At 45.9% G+C, this 22,775-nt stretch overlaps 1 protein-coding gene across 1 annotated transcript; it reads right to left on the bottom strand.

The window, feature by feature from the left end:
• Window positions 1–788: 788 nt before the first annotated feature.
• Window positions 789–22,238, bottom strand: zgc:113208 (uncharacterized protein LOC550591 homolog). Its single transcript, XM_017721883.2, has 6 exons — window positions 21,887–22,238; window positions 19,294–19,464; window positions 13,242–13,340; window positions 12,414–12,484; window positions 2,335–2,465; window positions 789–1,188 (listed from the first exon to the last, which is right to left on the bottom strand). Exons 1-6 carry the CDS (start codon window positions 22,047–22,049, stop codon window positions 954–956), a joined length of 870 nt encoding a protein of 289 aa, XP_017577372.1. The 5' UTR covers window positions 22,050–22,238; the 3' UTR covers window positions 789–953.
• Window positions 22,239–22,775: the final 537 nt, after the last annotated feature.

Genomic DNA, 22,775 nt, shown 5'->3' with positions numbered 1-22,775 from the left:
TTAAGTGCATCTAAACGCACTCAATAATATTTGATATACGCTCCTTGTCACTTATACATACTGCACATCACACTGTCCCTGGGTTATCGTTACATGCCGCTCCTGCGTATAGAATATATCGAAACCTTCATCAAGAGTCAGCGTTGGGCCGGAAACAGCGCTCAACAGTCACACCTCACCAGCTCCTCCAATCAGCTGGAAAACAGACGCTTTAGTGACAGGAATATTAAATATTCTGCACAAAACTTGCAAAATACAACAAATGCCTTTATTTCTAAACACGTCATGAACAGCCATGTCAAGAATTTAAAAAAGACACAGTAAAACCTGGAAACTGGAATATTACAAAAATGATAAAAACCATGTTGTGATGTCACACCTTCCGTGGCACGAACTCTCGATATTCTGATATCATAACTGAAAGGTTTAATGTATACAGCGTCTTTCATTTACATCAATTCAGAATTAAAACCTTTAATATTAAGACCTTAATGTTTTTAAATTATGTCTCTGACTCAGCAGTGATGAGGTATGAGGTAAAACTCCCCAAGAGCATGAGGAGGAACCACTGAGAGGAACCAAGACTCAAAAGGAGAACCTCCCTGAGAGCATGAGGAGGAACCACTGAGAGGAACCAAGACTCAAAAGGAGAACCTCCCTGAGAGCATGAGGAGGAACCACTGAGAGGAACCAAGACTCAAAAGGAGAACCTCCCTGAGAGCATGAGGAGGAACCACTGAGAGGAACCAAGACTCAAAAGGAGAACCTCCCTGAGAGCATGAGGAGGAACCACTGAGAGGAACCAAGACTCAAAAGGAGAAACTCCCTGAGAGCATGAGGAGGAACCACTGAGAGGAACCAAGACTCAAAAGGAGAACCTCTCTGAGGGCGTGAGGTTAAAGGGGGTGACAGTTCAGTTACAGGTAAAGCAGACAGAGTGACTCCTGTCCTTTTTACTTGGGTTTGACCCTTTTCGCTCCTTCTCTGTAATCCTCCTCAGTGAGTCGGTACCCCCAGTGCTGGAGGGTCTGCCGGACCACCGGCGACACACTGCGGTCATCAAACCTTTGGCCAGACCGCACCACCTTGGTAATGAGGTTATTTCGCCAACGACCTTTGACACCGGCACAGTTGGCCCATCGGCTGATCTGCCGCACGTCGTCTTCCGTACGACGACCTTCATAAAACCTGCAGGACAGAAAACGGGTGATACTGATAAGAGTGAGACAATATGATCACAAGTCACATCACAATATATGATGCCACAACCTTTAATATCAGTTATTAATAATAATCAATATATACACTGACCGGCCACTTCATTAAGTCCACCTCCTTGTTTCTATGCGCATTGTCCATCTTATCAGCTCCACTGACCATACAGGAGACTTTGTAGTTCTACAGTACTGTAGTCCATCTGTTTCTCTGCATGCTCTTCAGCCCCCTTTCACCCTGTTCTTCAGTGGTCAGGACCCCTACAGCACTGCACTGACATTGTGGTGGCGTGTTAGTGTCGGTGCTGGACTGAGAATAGTCCACCAACCAAAAGTATCCAGCCAACAGTGTCCTGTGGGCAGCGTCCTGTGGGCAGCGTCCTGTGGGCAGCATCCTGTGGGCAGCGTCCTGTGGGCAGCGTCCTGTGACCACTGATGAAGGACTAGAGGACGACCAACACAAACTGCAGATGAGCTGTCGTCTCTGACTTTACATCTACAAGGTGGACCGACAAGGTAGGAGTGTCTAATAGAGTGGACAGTGAGTGGACACAGTGTTTAAAAACACCAGCAGCACTGCTGTGTCTGATCCACTCGCACCAGCGCAACACACACTAAAACACCACCACCACGTCAGTGCTACTGCAGTGCTGAAAATGATCCACCACCCAAACAGTACCTGCTCTGTGAGGGTCCATGGGGGTCCTGACCACTGAAGAACAGGGTAACAGAGTATCAGAGAAACAGATGGACTACAGTCTGTAACTGTAGAACTACACAGTGCTCCTGTCTGGTCAGTGGAGCTGATAAGATGATCAGATCAGTACTGGATGACATTAGCTTAAAAAATGTATGGGCATCAGACAGATGTTGAGATTTGACCGATGATTAGGTGACGCTGGACTGCTGCACTGAAACATTTACATTTTATTCATTTGTATCTCAAATAGAAACTGTAATTCTCTATAATGCGAATCCAGCTGGCTTTAGTTCTAATTCCTACATTTGATGAATGATGAAAATTAAAGCTCTGGCAAGAAAAGACAAGATCTTACACATTCTTATGGAAATATTACTGATACTGGGGTGAGATGAGTCAGTTCCACTCAGTGAGGGTTACCTGCAGTACCACTGGAACCAGCCGTAGGGGTCCTGAGGCTTTATCCACCCGCTGCTCTCCCACATCTCCAAACTGCCCCCACACTTCACTTTATACGTGTTCACTTCTTCATTGTACGTCGCTGATGACACCTGCAGAGCATACCGCACAGTGGGGTCACTGCACCATCTCCAAATGTACACATTTCTCAGGAGAACATCTACCTCACCTGCTTTAGGCTACGGCCGAAATGCCAATACTTATTAAAATCATTTTCAGACATTTTTCATTATATTACGTCATTTTTGTTCCTCAACCCAGTTTTAGAAAAGACAGGTTTGCACTTTTGCCTGAACAGTTGCTATTTCAGTGCACTAGGTGGCGCTGTGTGCCTTTTACGCTCAGGACTAGGAGGAAGAGTCAGGCCCAGTCCCATTTCTTATTTTTACCCCTACCCCTTGTTTTCGAGTGTCTCCTTGCCCCTTGGAACTGAGTTACAGGGTAGTGGTTGAGATCTTCCCTCTGAAATGGGACCCCCTCTAATAAAAAGAGCATCATTAACAGCTACTAGCGCTGCTCTGTATGCGACCCTGCCCATCTGCAGTGACAGCAGAGGACGGGAAAGTTCAGCTCTTGTGATGAAGAAAAGAACCATAACATACTGAAACAACATTAAACTAAGATGAAACAATGATTATTGTCATTTTTAACACCGACATTCTCACATTTGTGGGTTTCTTGGGTTGTATAACTCTGGACTGGTCTGACCGTGACCCTGGATTTGCCCGAAATAAATCTCGCTTGACTCAGCACATGCGTCCGTCTTCTCGCTCCATGTCACAGTATCTCCAAAACGGGAACTTCACAGGAGAAGTCTTTCCGAGTCATTTTGGGCTGTTTCTTTTGGTTCATTCACCATTAAATTTACACACAATTTAAAGGACAACAGGCTTTTTCAGATTACGTCAAAAACTTGAAAAACGAAATGGAGATACAGGGTTTTGATCTGAGAGCAGCGATATATAAAACATGCAAGTAAAGGGTTTGACCCATTTTGCATTAGTTTGCATTGCTTAAAACAGAGGAATGAGCATTAGCTTACGCTGTTAATCTTCCTTTAAAAACAATAGTTTTGTTACTTATTTGATTTATTTAACATTCAAAGAGTTTTTCAAGAGTTCAAGAGTTTTCATTCGTTTTGGTAGCTCACTATGGGATATGCCGACTCCCATATTGCCAGACAAGCCCACTTTGTAAAACCGTCCGCCCCAAGCCATGTAAATCTGCTCCGTCAGAGAAGAATCATTCCCTGGCTGGTGGGTCCTACCCCTCAGGTGGGCATACACTAAGCACAGTATGTGCCAAGGTAGGCGCAGTGACATCCAGGCTGTAGAACCTAGTAAAGGTATGAGGTGAGGCCCAGTTGGCTGCAGCACCTGGATAGAAATGCCCCGAAACAGGGCCCAGGATGTTCCCCTCGTGGAATGTCCCCTCAAGCCAGCGGGAGGCTGCATGCCTTTGCTGGAGTAAGCTAGGGCTATAGCTCCCGCTATCCAGTGGGACTATCTCCTCCACCCACTGCTTCTCCGGCCAGTTCAAGGCTATCAGAATGAGTGAGAGCCCCTCTTGTCTCACCCTGGTCAGAGTTGGTGGTATCAGTGTTAACGGCGGAAACGCATACAGGAGGACGCGCGGCCACGGGTGTGCTACTGTGTCCACTCCCATCGGCGCATCCTGGTCATTCAGAGAGAAGAACGACAAGCATTGAGTATTTTCTCTGGTGGTGAATAGATCTTTGGTCACTTCCCCGAAGCAGCCTCAGATCTGACATATTACGCTTCTGTCTAGCTGCCATTCCCCATATCGAGGATGGCCCCTTGACAGCAGGTCCGCCCCCCAGTTCAAAACGCCGGGTACGTGAGTGGCTTTTAAAGACAGAAAGTGCACTCCACTGAAAGTGGGCTAGACATATCTGAAAAACTCTTACCCTTCTTCAAAGATACCTGTGCCCTGAATGAAGCTGAGTCCAGGGTCAACCCTATGAAAGAGATGGTCTGAGCAGGAGTTAAAACGCTCTTGGCGATATTCACCCGAAAGCCCAGTGCACTCAGATGCTCCGTGAGCAGTTTGGTGTACTCTCGCGCTTCCTGCTCTGACTGGGCAGCTAAGAGCCAGTCGTCTATCTATGTGGCCAGACGAATGCCCTTCCTCCTGAGTGGTGCAATGGCCGCTTTGGTACATTTCACAAACACCCGTGGGCTTAGAGAAAGTCCGAATGGAAGAACAAGATGTTCGTAGGTCACGCCCTGAAAAGCGGATCTCAGGAATTTCCTGTGAGGGGGGTATATAGGGATGTGAAAATAGGCATCCTGTAGGTCGACTGAGGTCGAGTCGCCTCGTCTTAGAAAACGCAATAGGGCTGTGTGTGTCTGCATCCTCAACTTGAACTTTCTGAGGTGCCTGTTTAGAGCATGCAGATCCAGAATCGGTCTTAAAAGCCCTCCCTACCAGAAAGTACCCCGAGTAGAAGCCGCACATGCTTTCTTCGGGAGGAACAATTCTTATCGCTCCTCTCATCAACGAGGATATCTCCTCTTGAAGAACACGAGCTGATTCGCCCAGGGATTTTGAGAAAAATATTCCCCTGAATTGAGGTGGACTGATGGCAAATTGGAGTCTGTACCCCTTGTTTAGCATTCTCCACACCCATGCGTTCCTCCTTAAAGTGAGTGGCATTGAGGGGAGCTCCACTGACACCAGTGGCGCATGTGCGCCATCTGCTGGTGTAAGCGGGAGCTGTGTCCTGGCATGAGGCACCTGAGAGGTCTCCCCCATCTAGGTGCTCATGTGACCTTCTTTGTGGGCAGCCATATTTTGGTTTAACACTGTGTCTGGAATGTTTTGCAACCTGGTATGAACAATGTGTTTTAACACTAATGTGTCTGAAGCATATGTGATAGCCCCCTTGGCTGGAAGCCTGGATGCGCTATGGGGAACACTTTTATTAACGAACACTGGTGTGTGCTTTTGAGTGGCATTAAAGGAACATCCACCTGAACATTGCTTCTCAGTTTCTTTGCCAGGCTGTGCGAACTGAGCACCAACTGGGGCTCTGCATGCCTGAACTGCACCTCTTGGGGGGATGGAGAACCAGCGTCTGGCCTTCCTGGTTGTTCCCTTCCCACAGCTGTGCACTAGGTAGCACTGCGCTTTTTCTTTCCATCTGGAGTGGAGGCCTGGGTTGGCTGGCTCCTCCGCGTTGAGGTGGAAAGAGGGGGGCTCTTCGACTAAGCAGCTCTTGCATCGAGGAACTTGGGCTGTGCAGGAGGTCCTGTTTGCATCATGGGGCGCTTAGGCATCCTGAAGGCAGGAGGTGGGTGGCCCACTGCCTGTGCAAAGGTCTGGTGAGGAGCAGAAAATGGGGTCATGTGCATCTTCCTGGGGAGACATATCTGCAAAGCTTTGCTTTCTCTTTTTTTCTCGTCACAGCGCTGTTGCATGGCAGCAACAGTAGGACCAACAGGCCCTTGAGGTCTACTGGAACATCCAGAAGGTGAACCTTCTCCTTGTGAGAAAGGCTACAAAGGTTGAGCCACCGGGCCATCTCCTGTGCCACCATGACACCCATTGCTCTGCCAGAGGCTTGGACAGCACATCTGTGAGGCAGAGGTCAGTCACAACACAGATCTCATCCCAGCTGCTTGAGTCTGGTTTGGACGTCATCTCCTCCTGCAGCTCAGCCTGGTATGCCATGAGCATGGATGAGGCATTGAGGGCTCTGACAGCTGTAGCAACCGACCGATATGACCTTTCAGTCATGGAGGACTGGAAGCTGTCAGATTTGAATGGGAAAGTAGGGCTGGCACCAGTCAAGGTTTACTGCCCTGGGTGCAGGTGGAAGGCCACTACGGACCCGACTGGAGGCAGGTGAGAGAGGCCACTTCCTTCCATATCCACACAGTCTAGCACTGACCCTCCCTGAATGGGTTTTTTGGCAGAGAATGGTTTATTCCAGGAGCGAGTAACTTCCTCCTTGCATTTGGGGAACACTGGCAGTTGTCTCACTGTTCGCTTGGCTCTGGGTAGCCGTTTCCCTTCCTACCGAGAGATGGTAGTTTCTGCCAGGATGCTGGGCCACAGAATGCCCAACCGTCCTGCTGCACTTTTGCACACATCCTGCAGATCCACGCTGAGGGGCTGTGAGTCGGCATCGCTGCCGTCCGCTTCCGCAGTGTTCGGTTGGGTTGGGTTGGTGCTGACGGGATGAAAGTAGACTCATCACAGTCCTCTTCCTCAGAAAAAAGCCCCTCAGACTCACCCAGCAAGTCAGACTCACGGTCCACGAGGACGGAGATCCGCTGTAAGGCTGTGAGGCCACTGATATCATCAATTAGTGGCTCAGCTTCATCAAGCTGATCGCCCCAGCTCACGCTGGCAGGTGCCTCGGAGTCTTCCACACCCGCGGTCGCTGAACTTGGTGTAGTTCCCAACAACGGGTCTCGGTCAGACAGGCTAGCTTGGCATGCTAGCCTGCGGCGGAGACTCTTGAGGGAGAGGCGTGCACAATAGAAATCAGGTGAGGTTAGTGCTTCTTGGGCATGTCGCAGCCCGAGGCACGCGGCACATCTGGTGTGAGTGTCGGTGCCTGAAATTTTACTGCCGCTTGGACACACTAGTGGAGGAGGTTTTTCCTCGGCTAGCAAACCGATTCGTTCGCTACTTGTTTGGAGACAATGTAGTGAGAAGGTCTGCTGTTTGGAGACAGCCGTACCATGTTAGCTTCAGGCCTCTTCCCAAGATGAAGGAATGAGGTTAACAACATCGCACAAGCGGGAAAGTTAGTGCCCAGCGAGTTAGAGCCCAGAGTTGTTAGCTCAGGCTATGGACAGTTGAGCTAAGCTCCCAAGTGCAGTCGTGTCGAAGCTGAGCTTCTGAGTGAAGCAAGAAGAGGTTTTTGAATGATGAAAGTGGCGTGGCTCAGCCCTTAAATATAGAGGACAGGCGGCTCCTCTATACGCGCACGTCCCGGCTGCCAGCCAATAGGGGCTGGCGTATTGATACAAGTGCTTCTGAGGACTACACAGAGGGTCGTACCCCTAGTGAGATACCGAAATGAATGCTTGAAAGAGAACCAGCCATGTTTCGTTTTTAAGACCCTTCTCCGTCTTCTTTTTCATCCCTAATAATTAAACAGGCTGTTTTGGTACTGTGCCTTTAAGGCTAATGTATGCGTCAGCTCTCTTCTGATTGGCTGGCCTGTTTTGTATCTCCCTTTAAAAATCAGTCCATGCTTAAACACTAACTACAGTGTAATTGGGTGGGGCTAAACTTCTATAGCGTAGGCAGATATATGCAAATGTCTTGGTTTGTGTGACATCACAAACACAGCTCATTCAAAATGGACTGTTTCGGCAGCTTCATTTACATATATAGACCATGGAAACATAATGTTTATAAACTAGATCAAATTATTTTATAAAAAAAAAATTCAGTTTTACATGATATGGGTCTTTTATTTAGGCTAATAGTTTGAATGTTATTGCGTTGAATCAAATGCCACGTTTTTCAGTTTTTGACACATTTGAAAATGCCCATTGCTCTTTGCGTTGTGTGTAAATTTCATGATCAATGGACTAAAAGAAACACCTCAAAATGACTTGACAAGACATCTGGCTCCATTGACTTACATTAAAAGTATGTAAAGTTTTTTTCCTTATCCTGTAAAGTTACTATCTTATATAAAGATACAAGGTTTTCGTCCGACAGCAGCGACATGCATAACAATCGAAATACTACTCTAACAATCCTAACTGCTCAGCCCTTTTACATGCAGCGCAATTCACGAGATCTTCATCCATCATAAAAGCAGTCGTCTCTCAGTCCAGACAGAACTGCTCACGCTGAAGATCTGCGACGCACAACTGCTCAACGACTATGTGGGGACATTTCATTCACTTATATACGACAGATAATACAAGTTTATACGTTCATCTCAAAAGCAGAGCTAAATCTACAACCCCGTCTGCAGGCCTGAGCTGCAGTTCCGGCTTCCTTTTTCCTTTTGCTGAACAGAAAATAAAAATTCCAGGGAAGCAAACCTGTTTCGGCTTTCCACACACTTGGCTTTGACCCTGCTGAACCCGTAGCAGCACAGCAGCCTGACCAAACGGCTCAGATGTTCTGTGCCTATGTGATCTGTAATAAAAGCAGTAATAAATCGGCTCCACGCGGGCGCCAGGTTTTACGGTCTGGATCACTTGACGTAATGGGTGACTGTGACCCCGATGACGCATTCACAGCAGAATCTCGCCTTGCATAACCTCAGCTCTGACATACAGAACATGACAAGCTGTAGAGCTGTTTCATTTAAAGGGACGGCAAAAAAATCTGTTGATCCCCATGGGCTCAATCAGCCGAGACACGTTTGGCATCTCAATGTGCTTCTTTAGTTTTTGCACTGGAGCTACGAGGTAAATGCAGCAGGTAATGGAAGCATATGTGCTCCATGTCGGCGCTCTGGGGTTCTACTGGCTTAGGTTCTGTGGCTGCTGCTGTGCTCAGCCATGCAATGCACTGTAGCCCATATTAATAGTTAAACAACAGTGAGTTCCGGCCACGTAAGCTGATTGGTTGAGAGTCGTTCTAACAGTGCTGTTACTTCACCATAACATCACAAACACTGTATCACTCCGCTGAGATGCCGTTGCTAAGCAACGACTCCGACAGCTGTAGGAGACGCTCATGCCGTTGGAAATGGACACTGTTAAGATCTCATCTGACCGACAGCCGATTTGGTCCAACTCTGAAGATGAAACGACACTAAATTCCCAAACTGTCGTCACCACTGAGCAGCTTTTCAGTCGGCAGCTGTGACAGAAGAACAGCTGAACAACCTGGAATCAGCCAGAAATGAACCCAACACCATTCGCCAGACGTGTCTGATCTTCAGAGTCGGACCAAATCAGACTGAGCCGTAAAACTGACCCAATAAAACACAGAAAAGCTGCTCAGTGGAGACGGCAGTTTGGGAATTTAGTGTAAAGAACTGGAGAACAAACTGCTGGCTGAGCAGCGAGCGGGCGGAGCTCGTTACTCTGACGTAGCAACAAGCTGCTCGTTAAGGAGCTCTAATTAGAAGGAAGGAACTGAACATTAAAACATATTAAACTGCTGTATTAAAGCAGTAGAGCACTCGAGGAGGGAGTTATCACCAATAACATCACAGCTGGGATGATCTACGGACACCAGATCACAGCCGGGATGGTATTTCAGGATAACACTGTCCTCGTGTGTTCTATTGATTTAATAACACTACTATACAGTGTCAGTATATTAGAGATCAGTGAACAGCTCAGCGTGGTTTAAGGCAAGTGTGTGGTGGTTTAGTCTGGCCTGTGAACCACGTAACCCTGTAAACAGATCCCAGAAACTCATTTACAGCAGGTTTTAAAACATTTTCCTCATTTATTGATTCATTTCTTGGAAGCCACAGCAAAACCCAAACATTCCAACAAGTGACCATAGCTGAACATTTAAACACGCTGGGTGATGTAATTTCCTATTTTCGTGTTTCGTGTGACATTACAATGTGGAGTTGCTGCCATTTTGAGGACCGACTCAGGCAGTGTGTCCCAATTCAGGGGCTGGATCCTCTGAAGGACACGGTCTACGAAGGCTTGTCCTTCAGTGGCTGCTTAGACCCGTGAAGGCTGAACCGAAATGAGACAGTCTGCCGTCCCGGGGGATTTTCTGTTTGTGTCACAGCACCACTGTTCCCGCCCTTACCGTTCCACAAGAAACAGATCCTGTCAAGTTACTTTAAAGTTCTTTAAAGACGGAGCCAAAAACTTTAACTGTTTATTTTTTCAATTATTAATGCCGGAGATGCTTCACCGCCTTTACAGCGTACGTTTCAGCCACTGCTCGCTTCTCTGCTGATGATCAAACGTTCTCAAATCCTTGCCAGCACACAATGAACCTCGGGACATGTTGGCTGACGAAGGATGCACTCGTTGGATCCTTCATTGCCGTGGAAAAGAAGGACACATTTCTCGGCCACATATGAAGGAGCCTTCGAAATGGGACAGTCTAGTCGCACCACTGTGAGGCAATCGGCTACATTAGCCTCGTAGCTCCAGCATAAGAGTAAAGAAAAAACGTCCACATCTTGACTGACTGACTCCATTTTGGGTCAAAGGGGTCACTGTGCTGGTATTTGGCCAAATTATTCCTTTAAGATGACCGAAGTGCGCGCATGGCCTTATTCTGAGATTTAATACTTTCGGATTCTGGACATTTGGACCCCGAAGGCCCTGAAGGCCATCACTTCAGGACCCTTCATAGTGGCATTTATAACCATGACAACCCTCAGGAGCCATCACCATAGTAACAGTGAACACACTTCCCCAGGACGAGGAAGGGGAACCACAGAGAAAGGAGATCAAATTCTTCCTTCACTAATGAGCAGGATCTCTTTTGTCCTTTCCATAGAACTCTAACAGCTGTGTAGCTGGCAGGGACCAAACCCACAGGCTGACATATGACGCCACCAGCTTCTTAGATAGCAGTGGCAGTGACTTTGTCAGAGTTTTCACCACAATGGTCAATGTATACCACATCCACTAGGGGTGGGAATCACTACGGGCCCAACAACACGATACCATCAAAATCACTGAGCCACAGTCTGACTCTCTCATGCAGGAGAGCAAAGAAAACAGCGTTTTTAATCACTATTTCTCTTTTTCAGGGCCGTCTATGTTATCTGGTAATTACTAGATTCTGACATATCACTGCAGATCTTTTCATTCGTTTGCTTTTCCTAATGCTCAGTATTACATTGGCATATAATGATATATTGCAGTTTATTACACAAAAAGTGGCACGTCCATCAGTTCCACACATCACACACACACACACACACACACACACACACACACACACATACATACATACATACATACATACATACATATATGTATATTCCAGTGTCAACTGTCAGTGGGATTATAACAAAGTGGAAGCGACTGGGAACGACAGCAGCTCAGCCACGAAGTGGTCGGCCACGTAAAATGACAGAGCGGTCAGCGGATGCTGAGGGGCATAGTGCGCAGAGGTCACCGACTTTCTGCAGAGTCCATCACTACAGACCTCCAAACTTCATGTGGCCTTCAGATCAGCTCAAGAACAGCGTAGAGAGCTTCATGGAATGGGTTTCCATGGCTGAGCAGCTGCATCCAAGCCTTACATCACCAAGCGCAGTGCAAAGCGTGGAATGCAGTGGAGTAAAGCGCCGCTACTGGACTCTAGAGCAGTGGAGACGAGTTCTCTGGAGTGACCAATCACGCTTCTCCATCTGGAAATCCGATGGACGAGTCTGGGTTTGGCGGTTGCCAGGAGACGGTACTTGTCTGACTGCACTGTGCCGAGTGTAAAGTTTGGTGGAGGGGGGATCATGGTGTGGGGGTGTTTTTCAGGAGTTGGGCTCGGCCCCTTAGTTCCAGTGAAAGGAACTCTTAAAGCTTCAGCACCAAGAGATTTTGGACAGTTTCATTCTCCTAATTTTGTGGGAACAGTTTGGGGACGGCCCCTTCCTGCTCCAACACGACTGACCACCAGTGCACAAAGCAGGTCCATAAAGACGTGGATGAGCCAGTTTGGTGTGGAAGAACTTGACTGGCCTGCACAGAGTCCTGACCTCAACCTGACAGAACACCTTTGGGATGAATTAGAAATGTAGACAGGTCAGCCCAATCAGTCTTGCACACTACATTCAAGTCTCAAGCCAGAAAAGGTGGATATTCTGGGCTTCTTGGCCAAAAAAAAACACAGGCCTGAACCTTAAATTATAGAAAGCAACCCAAAACAGGTCACAATATTACCCAGAAAAATTGAAATGAGATATTTTGCCCTAGTGGTTCAGCCCTAGCGCCACCTAGTGCACTAAAGTAGCAGCTGTTTAAAATTCCCATGTCTGCAGCTGATGCCAGACTGAAAAACAAAACCATAACCATTTTCTTAAAAATGTGAAATCAGGAGGAAAAAAAACAACAGAGAAAAAGTCGTCTCTACTCAGAGAAATCATGAGTTAGGGGTGACCGTACTTGTTTGGGGACGTTGAGTCCTTGGAGCCAGTCTTGAGGAAGTTCCTTCCACAGGTCCTTATAGTGCTGCTCTATAAGACAGGAGGTTGATTTAGATCATTCTCATTAGTTTTTTAATGGCTAACGCATTTCTGCTGTAGTGGGCCTGGGCAGTGACACTCTCAGCCTCTGAAACTGTCATAAAATAACTGGAGTTCTACAGTTACAGACTGTAGTCCATCTGTTTCTCTGTTACCCTGTTCTTCAGTGGTCAGGACCCCCATGGACCCTCACAGAGCAGGTACTGTTTGGGTGGTGGGTCATTCTCAGCACTGCAGTAACACTGACGTGGTGGTGGTGTGTTAGTGTGTGTTGTGCTGGTCTGAGTGGATCAGACACAGCAGTGCTGCTGGAGTTTTTAAAACACCTCAGTGTCGCTGCTGGACTGAGAATAGTCCACCAACCAAAAATGTCCAGCCAACAGCGTCCTGTGACCACTGATGAAGGACGAGAGGATGACCAACACAAACTGTGCAGCAGATGAGCTGTCGTCTCTGACTCTACATCTACAAGGTGGACTGACCAGGTAGGAGTGTCTAGCAGAGTGGACAGTGAGTGGACTGAGTGTTTAAAGACTCCAGCAGAGCGAAGACACAAGGAGTTGGTCTTAAATGTTAAGCCTGATCGGTCTATGTTTATTTTTATATGCTAGCACAGACTCCAGCTTTTCACTGACTCCAAACAAGCATCACTAAGTCTCAAACACATATACATCATACAGATCTGCCTTTTGGAGCTGAGAAGTGAAGCAGAGTCTGGATCACAGCCAGAATAAGAACTGCAGCTTACTGGTAATGCTGGAGTAGATGGGTCTGAAGTAGGTTCCACCAAAACTGCCTGCCTGCAGAACCTCCTTTGGGCTCATATTTGGCTGGAACTCTGGGTGATCTAAAGCAAGAGAAGGAAAAGTGTGTATAATTTAAATTATAAAATGGATAGTTCTGGTCCTAAAATCTGAGGGGCAACATAAAACACCAAAAATGTCCCTTGAATGTTTTACATGCTTCACACGTCCGTGTTTCTATCAGACGTCACGTCAAACCCGGACTGAATCCCAAACGGCTCCGTACTCCCTAAATAATTAGTGTGGACGTGTCTGAGACCCAGATGGCTTTTCAAACCAGAGCTGTTTGAGATTCAGCCCCAGCACACGACGAGAGGCACCGCTGGATTGGTGCTAATAAGACTTGTGGTGGCAATCTGGTGAATAAAAACCAGACAGGCAACAGTTTGTCTCCGTTGGAGGTAACAGATCTGACTCGTGCTCCCTGTCATGTGGTGTCCCTCAGGGGTCAGTTCTTGGCCCTATGCTCTTTATGTTGTACATGCTCCCCCTTGGCGGCATCATCAGGCGACATGGATTGCAGTTTCATTGTTTTGCGGACGACATGCAGATCTATATATATATATATATATATATATATACACACACTAAACCATCTCACAGTTTACCACCCTTGGTGTTGATTAATTGTTTAGCTGATGTTAGGACAACTGAGAAGTCAGAAGCCATATTAATTGCCTCTCCAGCTACAGATAAAAAGATAAGCAACACTGCCGCCTCTACCCCTGGTTATATGGTCTCTTCTTTGACCCACTTCAGAAACTTGGGAGAGATCTTTGACTCCACTCTGTCTTTTGAACCCCATATCAAGAACACTTGTAAGGCAGCCTTTTTCCATCTGAAGAGCGTTCAGCTGCTGAGACTGTTCTCCATGCGTTTGTAACATCTAGAATTGACTACTGCAGTGCTGTGCTACATGGACTCCCTGCTCGGGATCTGAACAGGCTTCAGTATTTGCAGAATTCAGCTGCTAGATCACTAAATCAGTGCAACTCAAACAGCTGCACTGGCTCCCAGTTCAGCATCGTGTTCAATACTAATTGCTTGTGCTGGTTTTGAAATCTTTAAATGTCCCCGCCCCCTCCTACCTTGGTAGTCTGCTTCAGTTTTATGCTCCAGCTCGCTCCCTTCGCTCCTCTGATTCACATCTGCTCAAAGTTCCTCCCTCTAAGCTGTGCACTGTTGGGGACAGGGCATTCAGTGTTGCTGGCCCCAAGCTGTGGAACAGTCTACAGGGCTTGTTCGACCCTGGCTATGTTCAAAGCTAGTCTTAAAACCCACCTTTTCCAGACGGCTTTTGGGTGAACCAGTACGGTCATGTGTGTAAATTATATGTATTGCTTTTAACATGTTTCTATGCCATTTTACACATTTTTAATTTTTTATTTATTTAGATCCTTTGTTATTTTTAAAGTACAGTGTCCTTGGGTGTCTTGAAAGGTGCTTATCAAATAAAAGTTTATTATTATTACTATTAATATTACATATGATCCCCCACGTCAGCTTTATGGATGTATTAAATGTACCACATTTTCACTGTTTACAAAAGCAGAGAGGCACTCAGGGATATGCCCCTTCGGTTTCACCCTGCTTAGCATCATGGGAAAATGCACAGTCTCCTCGCTTCATCACAAGACCAGCATGACTCGTTCTCCCAGATATCGTCTCCTAATGCTCATCATAAATCTGCCCAGTCAGGTGTGAATGTTTTGTCCCTGTGTCTTCCGTTTATATCTGTTGGTTAGACATTAAATACTGGCGTGAAGGCTCAGTGAACCTGAACTACAATGCAGCTATTTATCATTTTATGCTTTGGTTCAGACCAAAGAAACCAAAAAACAACCCTCAAGCTGTTTTTTATGTTGTCTGGCAGATTTCACAACTTGTTTGTTTGCTAAAGAATTTGTTGCTAATTAATGAGAATGTTTGCAGGGATTTGCTCTGTTACTCGGACATTTACCACCATTTGCATGTAAACAGAGACGCTTAGTGTCTTTATCACAGTCAAAGCAATAGCAATAAACCTTACTTGATATCTGCGCATTTACAGTTGGTCAAACTGAATGTAACCAATCAGGTCGCTGCTGCTAGAAGTAGCACAAAAGCATGGACAACTGGACATGCTAAATCACACCCTAGGTTGCAACCTATCCTGGGTGTTTGCTGCCTTCCGCCCAATGACCACTGGTGGGATAGGCTCCACCAGCCCCTGCGACCCAGGAGAATGAGTGTCTTGGTGCCACATCAAATCATGCAAATCACAGATCAGAGCAGTGAACTGTAAACGGTTTAAATGAGCATGAAGTTTATTATGTAGTTCTACAAGGTCTCAGTCTGAACCTCCTCCAGCTGGACGGACGACATCAACACCACAGTCAGACTCATCCCAGACTGGACTGAGCGTGTCGGGCGTCGCTGCTCTCACGGCTCTTTCAGTGGGATTTCGGAGATCATCCAGTGCTGTGGAACCAGCGCCGAACGCTCTGAGCTGCTGGAGCTTCACTGCTGATGAAAATCCCGCTGCTCAGTTCTGACGGATTCACTCTGATTGACGTGGAGAACGCAGAACGTTCTGCTCAGGGGTCTCAGCTCCTCTCAGACTGAAGGAGCCGGTCAGAAACTCTATGACTACGTTTACATTACCAGGCTGAAGTGGCACAGACCCGATTTTTTGTGACGCAAATCCGATCTTTTCAAATCTGACTTAAGTCACTTTCATATGTGGTCTGTATACGTATCCGATTGTGGCCATGTGACCTTAACGTGACGCTCAGATCGGAATAGTTTATGGTATTATTATTGCTCTGACTGTGATACACAGACACTCAGCACCTCTATTTCCATGCAGAGTGGCTCAGATGGTGGTACATGTGAGAATAACAATCCTTGCTAAAATTCTCACCAAGTTGGAGTGTGAAACCAAGACCTCACAAAAACGTGATCCCACCAGCAGCAAACTGGGCTGATTTGTTTAGTGCACACCTGAGTACACCTGACTACGTGTGTTCACACCTGTCAAACTGGACTAAGGAAAAAAACAGTCAGATACTAAACATGTTAGGTGTGAAACCGCCCTTAGCTCATGTTCCTGGTCATATTAAGCACATTTGAATCACAATTCATCATCACCTAAAAGTCAAAGGTCTTGTTTTTTCTGTAACCTTCCATCATTAAGGTACAGACATTTGCCTCACTTGCACTCCCACCCCTGCACTTCTCTGTGTAGCGGTACTTTCTATTTTGTAAAGCACTCTGAGTGACCACAGTGTATGAAAGATGCTATAGAAAGTGGTGGACAGTACCTGAGTACCTGAGTAACTGAGTAAATGTAATTAGTTTCTGTACTTTAGTATTTTTGGTGTATCTGTACTGAAGTTTCTCCGTTCTGGGCGTCTTTTTCCTTTCACTCCACTACATTTCAGAGTCTAATATCCGACTTTTTCCTCCTACATTTTGAGAAATCTGTCGTTCCTTTTGGTTTCTGTGTGTATAAAAATGTCACATGTCAAAACGAAAGAAGCGCAAAGCCAGAGCACCAATCAGGGCCCAGCGGTCACTTTGTTTAGAGCTGGTTTTGACCTGTTGGTCATACCGACCCAGTGCAGCACGCGGTTCAACGTCAGCGCAGCAGCGTAAAACTTTGGGAGAGTCTGTTCAACATAAATGATGAACTAACCTAACTTTGTGTAAATAGAGCTCAATATAGAAATATGTCCACATATGCAGTCGAGACTGACGCGGCTTTTTTCTGAATTTCTACAAACACCATTTCATTTTATAGTAAATGAGTTTGGGCTGGTTTATGTTTATGAACAGACGCCTACAGATCAACATAGTAAAGGAGCTCATCTGTGATCCTGAGTTTAAAGCCAGTTTTTATTCAACTTAAACTTGGAACTAAGTTGAATTTAGTTAATTACTCTTTTAGTACTTTTACTTTCGATAAGTAAGTACATGTGACGGTAAATACTTTAGTACTTTTACTCCAGTGGAGGTCTAAAGGGAGGAACTTCTACTTTTACTGGAGTGATATTTACCCTGGGTGTCTCGACTTTAACTCGCATGGTTTGGGGACTTCGTCCACCACTGATAAATAGCAAGTACCGCCTCAGAAACGTCCTTTCCTACAATCATAGAGAGGAAACACACAGCTATTTCAGAGACTCAGACAACAGAGTATCACTCACAGAAGCGTCACATGCGGAATGAGAATGAGCAACGTTTTCCCAACCACTGACTTTCAGATCACTCCAAAGGAAACTCGCTATTCTAACTAGATTAATCAGCAGGAATCCTCTCATCTCTTCAGTGATAAAGACCCTTTTTTGTGCTGTAATTTCCTTTGTTTTGGGCTTTGATTAACGATCTTGGACCTGTGCGTCACACAGTCATATGATGGTGAAAAGCTGATATGGTGCATGTTAAGTAAGGTTTGGATGATATTCTGTCGCTGTACATGAATCCAAAGTTCTTTATACAGCTGCCCTTACAATCGCCCCTTTAATCAGCCTGGGAGATCTTGCTTCTCTGATGAGACCTTTTTTGTTTCTCGTCCTGCCAATGCTCTCCCAGTGTCAAGAGCAGAGAAGCTCAATTTTACCACTCAGATGGATTAAACAGTCTAAAGACCAACTAGAAGACTAAACACAGTGAGTTGCAGAGGTCAGAAAACTGCCCAGAACAAAGGGATGTACTAATCAGATGACGGAGTTTGGTAAAAGACAAAAAGGAAAAAAAAGCAGGTAAACTGGCCAATAATTTTCTCAGGGGATCAAAATCACCACGAAGCTGTAATAAGAGAAAATTATCCAGATAAACCCCAAATGCATTAAATCAACTGAATCCAGCTTTGCGCTGTGTTATATATGTTAAACAGACAGAAACTACATCTCAAACTATTCGTTTAGCTTTTACGTGTTTTGAACTGTTTACACATTTGAGCAGTTGATGAGATACTAAAGGAATGTGCCACGAGAGGCTGTGTGTTCCTGTGCTTTTACCACAGGGCAGGGTGTTGTTAGGCATGATGCTCTGTGAAGTAAAACTCCCTTCTCTGTGACAAAACCTCTGTGACGCACGGCCTCAAGGGGCTTATCGCTTTTATGAAACGCCGTCCAGCATAAAATCCGATAAACCACAGAATTTTTCTGAAAATAGTTAGTTAATTTCTATGATAATTGATTTATACAAGTATCCTGCCATGAAACGTAGTTCCTTTAGTATATGGTATTGTTGCCAAGCAACCATGGACCACTGAAGGAGGAGAACGTCCTGAAGCTTATCGTTTTATGTTTCAGTTATTTCATGAATTTTTTTCACTTTTTTGTTGTAGGACAATGAATTTATGATATCACAGCACTGTTTGGTCACCAAATCACCACAGCGAGTCTTATTGAGCTCCAATCCAGCGGCGCCTTCTTCTCATGCTGGGGCTGAGTCTCAAACGCCACCCTGCTCCCTACATAGTGCACTACGTAGGAGTTTAAACACTGGATCCTGCAGCCCATCAGAGCGAAACACAGCTAAGAACCAGACGTTTGGGTCTCAGACACATTCACACTCAATAAATGATGCACTGTTGGTCTGTAGGGGCTAGACCTTCTAGACTTTCATAGCTGGAACACTATTTAGGAAGTGCGGAGCCGTTGGGGATTCAGTCTGGGCTTGACGCAACTTCTGACTGAAACACGAACATCTGTAGTGCATAAAACTTTCAAGTAAATCAGATCATAAATGCTTTAATTCAAGCCTGTGGCATAAATGATGGAGCTGTTTAGGCTGTTGGCTCTTTTAGCCTGTTAGCTGGCTTACCAGCTCCAACAGCTCCAGGTTTTTGGTGCCGTGGTGCAGTGATACGGACTTTAGTTGCTATGAGGTGGTCACAGGTGTGCAGATGTCGTGGGTTTTATCGTGGATTTGAATCCATTTCAAACTCAGATTTTAGGACCGGAACGATTCGTTGTGTAAAATACTGTTAACTGAAGTTTTGTTCGGTACCTTCAAAAACAAGCTGTCCTTTTTTGTTTCTTTTCACTTCCGAGGCACTTTTGGACCCACTAGAATGTTCCCTGTTGTTCTCCTCGGTGGTCTCGTTTTTCTTCCCACCAGCTTTTCCCTTCACTTCTTTTATGCTTCCACTCGACCTGGATGCACCTTTAAGGCTGGAAGCTGAAATCAAGACCAATTAAAGAAAGAGAAAGAACAGAAAAACATGGAAAACAGAAAGACCAGATCAGGCCAGTGCTGATAAACCGACAAACAAATATGTGATTTTGCTCTCTGAACATTTCAAAACCAGGTACTGCACTCAGTGAGGGTCTTGACTCCGTTTTGGTGCAGGTGGGCTTTTTAAAGAGCAGCGCTGTGATAACACCATGATCCGTTAAATCTACAGGTCCTGCTGGAAGCTGCGCTCGAAGGGATTCTTTACCTGAGCATCTTTTTGGAAGTTCAATGATGCTTTCATGTGAAATCAAACAGTGGAGGAGAAGCTAAATAGCACAGCCGCAGATATAGATCTAGCCCCTTCACTGTCTCTGCATCTGTCATGGTTACAGTGGGTGGGGTTTTGAGTGTGAAGGTGCCAGTACAGAGAGGCTTACGGCAGGGCTGTCCCTTGTCGGGTCAGCTGTATAGCACTGCGATTGAACCCTTATTATGTAGGTTGAGATCTTAAGGGGGTACCTGTAACAAAAGACCCCCAAGGGACTCATGTTTCTAATGCAGACGATGTCACAGGTTTAATCACTGCTCAGGGAGATGTTGGGGCACTTAAGAGAAGTTTAAAGATTTATGAAAAAGCATCTTCTGCAAGAGTGAATTGGGGTAAATGTGAAGGGTATTTGATTGGTCATCGGGCAGACACAGAAGTTCCTCAACTACCAGGAGGGCTGATCTGGGGAAGAGAGGTGTTTTTAGGGAATAGTTTATTTCAACTGAAAAACTGGGAGTGTACGAGGGAGAAGGGGGATGATGGTGTTCACAGCCTCCGAGGAGCTGATTTGAAGGCTACAGAAGAAAGTGGTAGATTTCTTTTGGAGTGGACAACATTGGACTTGGGCAGCTGTGGATTTTCTGCCAGTTGAGGAAGGAGGACAAGGCCTGGTGGATATATGGAGCTGGGTGAAGGCCTTTCGGCTGCAATCAGCAAAAAGGCTGCTTTACCAGAAAGATCTACCACGGACTCAAACAGCCAGTAAAATCCTGCACAGGGCAGGGAGGTTGGGATATGACCTTCAGATGTTCTGGATAAGACTGACTTTTACCAATCTCTTCTCTTAATCGGGAAGATGGTTTTTGAGGTGTCCAGAGATGTCCTGGCTTGGAGGTCACACTGGCGATTCAGGTGGAGTTCCACCAGGAATACTGTTTCACATTCCCGACTTGGGACAGTTGCGAACGCTCTCAAGGAAGGCTCTATGCCAAGCCTGCGTCAAAGCTGCACACAAGACTGAACTGAGGCATCAGAGAGTGGTAAGGTGGCTGGAGTTGTTCGGGCCAGACTTCCTCCTGAGGGGCAGGTGGAGATCCCTGTATAAACCCCCCATAGAGAAGCGTTCAGCTGATCTACAGTGGAGGATTATTCACAGGGCGATAGCTACAGACAGACACGTGTGCCCACCTGAATCCATCAGTGGGGGGGGCAGAGCAGATTAGGACAGGATGAATCGATTGAGCATCTGTTCTTGCGCTGTGATAGGCCGAGTGGTTCGTTTCTGTTTTTAAAAGTTTGTTTTGACGCTTTAGTGAGGAATTCTCTGAGAGAACCTTCCTTGCAGGACTAGTAAGCAGAGGAAAGTGTGATTTTAAATTATATGGTCGAGCAAAATGAGCTGTATGGAAGACGAGGAAGACTAAGGCCAAGTCAAGGCTGTGTGAATCCTGAGCCGTTAACGCGGCTGATGGCCGGGCCGATTAGAGAGGAGTATGAGTATTATAGGCTGGTAGACCAGGTGGAGGTGTTGGTTGATGTGTGGGGGCAGAGTGCTGTGCTGTGCTGTGCTGATGGTGATTCTCACCTAGTCTTGACGTTTTAACTGTGTTTTAACTTCATAAATCTGGATGGACCGACTGATAAAACTGTAATAATATTGGTGTAATAAAGATATATTAAAATCCCCCTCCCTCCCTCCCTCCCTCCCTCCCTCCGTCTCGCTCCCCTCTCTCTCTCTCTCTATTCTCTCTCACTCTCTCTCTGTCTGTCTGTCTCGCTCCCCTCTCTCTCTCTCTCTCTATTCTCTCTCACTCTCTCTCTCCCTCCCTCTCTCTCTCTCTCTCTATTCTCTCTCTCTCTCTCTCTCTCTCTGACTCTACCTCTCTCTCCCTCCCTCTTTCTTTCTGTCTGTCTGTCTCTCTCTCTCTTTCTGTCTGTCTCTACCTATCTCTCTCTCAGTCTCTCACTCTCTCTGTCTGTCTCTACCTCTCTCTCTGTCTCTCTCTCTGTTTGTCTCTACCTCTCTCTCAGTCTCTCTCTCTCTCTCTCTCTCTCTGTTTGTCTGTCTCTACCTCTCTCTCTCTGTTTGTCTGTCTCTACCTCTCTCTCAGTCTCTCTCTCTCCGTTTCAGAAGCTGCTGATGTTCAGAAAACGTACCGTCTCTTTTCTGTTTCTCTTTCTGCGCCTCGGTTTTCTCGGTTTTTCGCTTTTTCCCCGCGGAGCTCTCGGCCTCCTCCCGGCCTCCTCCCGGCGTCCTCTCGGCCTCCTCGCCGGATCTCCGTTTAGTTCTGCCTTGTTTACTTTTCAGCTCTCCGCCCATCTCCGATTAAAGTGGCTTTAAAGTGGCTTTTACAGCAAAACGACCCTCGACGACTTTCTCTAACTGCTTTACCGACCACCCACCAAAATAACGCCCACCAGACCGCCCACCAAAATAATCAGAATTTAATCCGCGATGTTTCAGCCACAATTTTCAAACGCACACAGAAGGCGGCAGAGCGCTTCTGCGCATGCCCAGAACCTGGACACGCCCACCAGAAGCGACGAGGCCATTTCTTCCCTTTTTATTTATTTATTGATTTTTTCATTTATAACTTCATCATTATTATTAGTAGTAGTATTAAATAAAATGCTATGTAGCCGTATTACATTATTATTATTATTACTATTATTATTGTTGTTGTTTGTTGTTGTTACTATTATTATAATTATTATGCTGTTGTGTAATAAAATATGTAATTGTAAAATTAAAACTAATTTAATAAAATATTTTTTTAAATCAATATAAATAATTTAATAAAAAATAAATACAAATAAAAATTAAATGAAAAGGTCTCATGTATTCATAGTAGCTTTAGCTTGCATGTAGCAATATTCATATTTCAGCTCTTTAACGACCTAGGAATTCAGAGGATCCCGTGATATTCGGGAGAAGAACATTCACAGGACAAAATGTATCGGGTTCTGAACAAGTTTACTGAACACAGGGGGCGCTAGAGGCAATTTATTCATTCTGCCCATATAGGAACAAAGCTTAGGCCCGGCG

The sequence above is a fragment of the Pygocentrus nattereri genome, chromosome 23, assembly GCF_015220715.1.
Source record: "Pygocentrus nattereri isolate fPygNat1 chromosome 23, fPygNat1.pri, whole genome shotgun sequence".
Lineage (NCBI taxonomy): Eukaryota > Metazoa > Chordata > Actinopteri > Characiformes > Serrasalmidae > Pygocentrus > Pygocentrus nattereri.
The sequence above is the reverse complement of the archived record's forward strand: the minus strand, read 5'-3'. Positions and strand labels throughout refer to the sequence as shown.